The sequence below is a fragment of the Pseudopipra pipra genome, chromosome 6, assembly GCF_036250125.1.
Source record: "Pseudopipra pipra isolate bDixPip1 chromosome 6, bDixPip1.hap1, whole genome shotgun sequence".
NCBI lineage: Eukaryota > Metazoa > Chordata > Aves > Passeriformes > Pipridae > Pseudopipra > Pseudopipra pipra.
Window position 1 is genome coordinate 57,589,652 of NC_087554.1, and position 4,886 is coordinate 57,594,537.

At 49.7% G+C, this 4,886-nt stretch overlaps 1 protein-coding gene across 1 annotated transcript; it reads left to right on the top strand.

Moving 5' to 3' along the window:
• Nucleotides 1-1,761: 1,761 nt before the first annotated feature.
• Nucleotides 1,762-3,773, top strand: LOC135416319 (inositol 1,4,5-trisphosphate receptor-interacting protein-like 1). Its single transcript, XM_064659371.1, has 2 exons — nucleotides 1,762-1,887; nucleotides 2,140-3,773. The coding sequence occupies exon 2, from the start codon at nucleotides 2,148-2,150 to the stop codon at nucleotides 3,657-3,659; it is 1,512 nt and encodes a 503-aa protein (XP_064515441.1). The 5' UTR covers nucleotides 1,762-1,887; nucleotides 2,140-2,147; the 3' UTR covers nucleotides 3,660-3,773.
• The last annotated feature ends 1,113 nt before the right edge of the window (nucleotides 3,774-4,886 follow it).

Here is a 4,886-nt window from a genome sequence, read left to right on the forward strand (position 1 = left end):
CCTCAAACTGCCCACTCCCATCCCCACTGCCCTAACCCACTTCACCTCACAGGTGAAATGGGAGGGAAATGGAAAGTGAAGCCCTGTAGGTTGAGATAAGGATACTTTAATAGTTGAAATTGAAAATAAAACCCTGTAGGTTGAGAAAAGAATAGTTTAATAGTTGAATATAGTAAAACCGTGTAGGTTGGGAAAAGAATAGTTTGAGAGTTGAAATCGAAAGTAAACCCCCATCGGTTGAGAAAAGAATAGTTTAGTAGTTGAAACTGAAAGTAAAACCCCACAGGTTGAGAGAAGCGTAGTTTAATAATTGAAATCGAAAGTAAAACCCTGTAGGTTGAGAAAAGAATAGTTTGAGAGTTGAAATATAGTAAAACCCCACAGGTTGAGATAAGAATATTTTAAGAGTTGAAATAAAGTAGAATATAATTTTATATAATAATAAAGATAATAAAAAGAAAAAAAAATCAAAATAAGTGATGCACAATACAAATGATTGTCACGTGCTGACTGATGCCGGGCACTTTCCCAAATGCCAATCAGTTCCCCTTTGGGCATATCTGCCAGTTTATATACTGGGCATGACAATCTATGGTATATCCTTCGGCCAATTCAGATCACCTGTCCCAGCCATGCTCCCTCCCAGATTTTTTTTTTTTGGTTTTTTGTACCTCCTTACTGGCAGAGCACGAGACACAAAAAAGTCCTTGATTAAGGGTAGATTTGACTTTGCGACAACCAAAACATCAGTGTGCTACCATCATTATTTTCGTACTGAATCCAAAACACAGCACTGTGCCACTTACTGAGAAGAAATTAACTCTATCCCAGCCTCAATCAGAACAATATCCACCCCTTATTCCCTACCATTTACGTCATGCCAAGTCTCACACTTCCCATACCATCTTCCCTATTTATTTCATAGATATACATACAGACATCATTCCCTTAGTCTATGGAACACCTCTGTCAAATGTCCCTAAAATGTTCACAGAAATGTCTGTTGAATTCATTTAGTCCATGTCTTTGGCCTCCATCCCTGCTTGACAGTGTTTCAAGCAGGAAAAATAGTGTGAGTTGTTGGATTGTTGCTTTGCATCTCCAATGCTTTTCCACAGTACAGCAAGATCCATCAGTAAACAATGCATATTTCTTCTCACTTTTTGGTAATTTATTTTGTAGTGAGCCCTCTTCAGCACATGGTACCTCCTCCTTTGTGACATTGCAAAATCTTTGCCTTCTGGCCAGTCTATGGTCACTTCTAAGACTCCTGGACAACTGGGGTTTCCCATCCAAGCTCGTTTTGCGATCCGTGTTACCCACTTACTCCATGTACTGTCTGTTACACGATGTTGAACATCCAACCCAACACGGGTAATGGGGCTGCCAGGAGGAGCTGTGCTTCAGTACCAACCACTTCCAAAGCAGCCCAGACCCCTTCCTGAGCTGCCAGTATCTCTTTTTCAGTTGGAGTATAGTGGGCTTCAGAATCTGTATCCCCAGCTCTAAAAACCCAGAGGCTGACCTCCAGTCTCCTCCAGTGCTTCTGCCAGAGGCACCAGGTATGGCCATATTCCCCAGGTGCAGTATAGAGCACATTTTTCACATCTGGCCCCATTCGGAGTGGCCCAAAGGCTACTGCATGAACTACCTCCTGCTTGTTTTGTTCAAAAGGCAACCGTGAGTGTCTTGAGTCAGGGTGGGGATGAAGGGTGGGGCTGGCCTGGCTGTGATGTGTCTGGTGCCTGTGACATCACAAGGGAAGTGTCACAATGGGGGCAGGTGCAAAAGGCACCAGCAGGCAACACTTGCAGTACAGCCTGGACTATCCATGAACGCACACGTGGCAGGAGACTGTGCTGGATGAGGGGCAGAGCAGAAACACAGGCACTGGAGGGAGTGGTTCTCCCCTGCTCCCAGGGCCCAGCCCCCCACGAGCACACCTTGGACAGGGCACGGTGCCACCACTGTGACTGGGCACAGGCCTTGTTGCCTGCCAGCTGCTTAGCCCCCTCTCCTTTCTGCCCTTAGATTCCTCTGTCTCCTGCCATAACTCCCCTCACCTCCATTTCCCTCTCTCCTTCCCTCACTCCTTCCCTCCCAGTGCTGCTCAGCCTCTTCCTTCTTTTTCTCCCGAAGAGGAGGCCATGACCTTCAGGAAACTATTCCTCATCCTGCTTTTGAAATGCATCCTTGAGTACCCCCAGTTGGTTAGTGATAGACTGGATGAAGAGACACGTGACCACATGCAGCAGCGTGCAGAGTACCTTGACCAAGAGATGACTCAGCTGCAGAAGGAGCTGGAACGTGTGACCCCGGGTCAGATTGCTAAGGCCTGGGGAGCCCTGCTCTGGGCTGCCTTGCATGAGTGGCAGTTCTGGGCCCTTGCCGGAATCCAGGTCTTGCTCTTGGGCCTCTGCTGGAAGCTCAAGAAAAGCAGCCATGAGGTGGACAGCAGCGACGAAGAAGAGAGCAGCTCCACAGAGAGTGAAGAAAGTGAGGGAGAAGATCCTTCTGAGAGGGATCTGGCCAGGATCTATGAAAGGCGCATCCAGTGGTCAGTGCATAAGCTGGCCCACAGGAGACGGGTGGTGGAGGAGCTGATGCATGACCTTCTCCATGTCTCCCATGAGCGCTTTTTGAACAGCTTCTTCCTGGTGCTGCAACCAGCCATTGGGGTGGGCAGTGCCTGTGAAGGTTGGAGTCCCCAGGAGGAGAAGGATGTTGTCTACTGCATGCTTGTGCCCCTGAAGCCACCCTGTGGGCACACCTTCCACCTGAAACCAAACACCACAGGGGAGATGCCACAGAAGGGCATGTGTGTCTGTGTGGAGCTGGTGTGCACCTGCACCAAGGAGCAGGGAGGCAGCAAGACACTGTGCTTCCTCCACCAATGCAAGGAGGAACTGAAGAGAAATCAGGAGCCCAGCCTCCTACAAACTCTCTGCACCGGTCCCTACCTTGATGCACAGAAAATTGCCCTCTGGTTCCAGGAGTTTGTGACCTCAGCCTGGGAGGAGGTGCTTTGCTCACATCACTACAGCATGAAGGTGCTGCCCTCCACCCGCTCCTGTAAGCTGAAGCTGAAAAAAGCCCACAGGAAACCCCTCTTAGTTGAGATAATATTTGGCGTGCAGCAAGGGGACTCGGACATCTTCCTGAGTAGCCAGCCTACAGAGGCCCTTGTCCCCCCAAGCACGACGTGGCTAGAGACCTACGCTGTGGCAGAGGCGATGTTCTTCCAGCACGTCGCCAGGCAGGCCCCGCGCCACAGCTGCTACCTCAAATGCCTGCAGCTCTGTGCTCGCATTCTCGTGGGCACAGGCTTTTCTCCCTATACTTTGAAGACTGTGGTCATGCACCTCCTGACTCTCATCCCCCTGGCAGGCTGGTGCCGCAAGGATTTCCTGCTGCGGCTGGATGATGTTATGCAGTACCTGAGATGCTGTGTGGAGGAGAAACGCCTCAACCACTTCTTCTTTGGCAATGAGGACGTGCCCAAGGAGATCAGCTTACCCAAAGCCTTCCAAATGGCCCAGCCCATCAACCTCTTCCAGAACCTGGTGCAGGACCCGGATGCCCAAGCTAAGGCACTCTCTGAGGTCAACTACATGACAGATCAGCTCAGAAGACAGCTCTTCTACGGGTTCTGCACATAGCATTGTATCATTAAGTTTCTAGGAAAAGACCTCTCAGATCATCTAGTCCAACCTTTGACCTTCTGGGACCTTTACTTGGTATAAAGTTTACAATAAATCGTGTATTTGAACAAACACCGCATCTCTGAGTGTTCGTGCGTCACCTTGGTGGGGAACACGGCTGCTCAGCTGAGTATTTGGCAGAAAAGCTGATGTGGTGGGCTTTGGTTTCTCTGATTCCATACCTACGGCTTCCCCACCTGTCCATGCTCCTGCACTGGGGAAATAGGAATATTTGGTCACCCTTCACAGCTGTGCTCGCTGTGAAGGGGCATTTAACAGTGCTGCCCTCCAGCTACTCCTGCAAATCCAAGCTGACCAAATGCAAGGAAAGCCTTATGGCTGAGAGGATGTTTGGGGTGCTGCAAGGTGTCTTGGACAACTTTGTGAGCAGCCAGCCTACGGAGCCCCTCTTTACCCCAAGCACAACATGGTAGGAGGCCTATGCTGTGGCGGAGAAGAAGTTCTTCAGGACACGTCACCAGGCGGGTCCCACATGGCAGCTGGCACTGCAAACGCCTGCATCTCCTCCCCTGCAGCCTGGTGGGCACAGGCTTTTTCCCCTATACTTTGAAGACCATTTTGATGCACCTGCTGAACACCATACCCCTGTCAAACTGGCTCAGGAGGGATTTCCTGCTGTGGCTGAGTAGTATCATGGAGTACCTGCACTGCTGCCTGGAGGAGAAACACCTTGACCACTTTGTCGTGGGCAGCAAAAGTGCTCCTAAAGATATCAGCTTGCCCCCAGAATTCCAAATGTTTGAATCACTCAACCTCTTCCAGCAGCTGGCACAGGATTTGGCCGCCCACTGAAAGGGCTTTAACCAAGATTTGAAGGAGAAAAGGGTAAGATCAGGGTTATTAGTGATAAGCTGTGAAATGACAACGACAATGTTTGAAGGGTGGTGTGCTAGTGAGAACTTTCGCTGTGCTCCAGGATGTACTGAGTAGATTGGAGAGCCTTTGCAGTGTTTGTACACTCAAGAGCACAGTGTGAGGAAGAGACAGGAAGAACTTTTTTTTCCTGAGTTACAGCCACAGCTCCCTGTTCAGCTGGATTGGTCTTCTTCCCTGCCAGCTCGTCTTTCAGCACATGGCGATTGCCTGCTCCTGTACCTTTAAGATTTCCTTCTTGAAGAATCTCCAGCCTTCCTGGACTCCTTTGCCCTTTGGGACTGCCTCCCA

Excerpts from the sequence above, each read along its gene's own strand:
- LOC135416319 (XM_064659371.1), top strand. The coding sequence starts at position 2,148 with ATGACCTTCAGGAAACTATTCCTCATCCTGCTTTTGAAATGCATCCTT.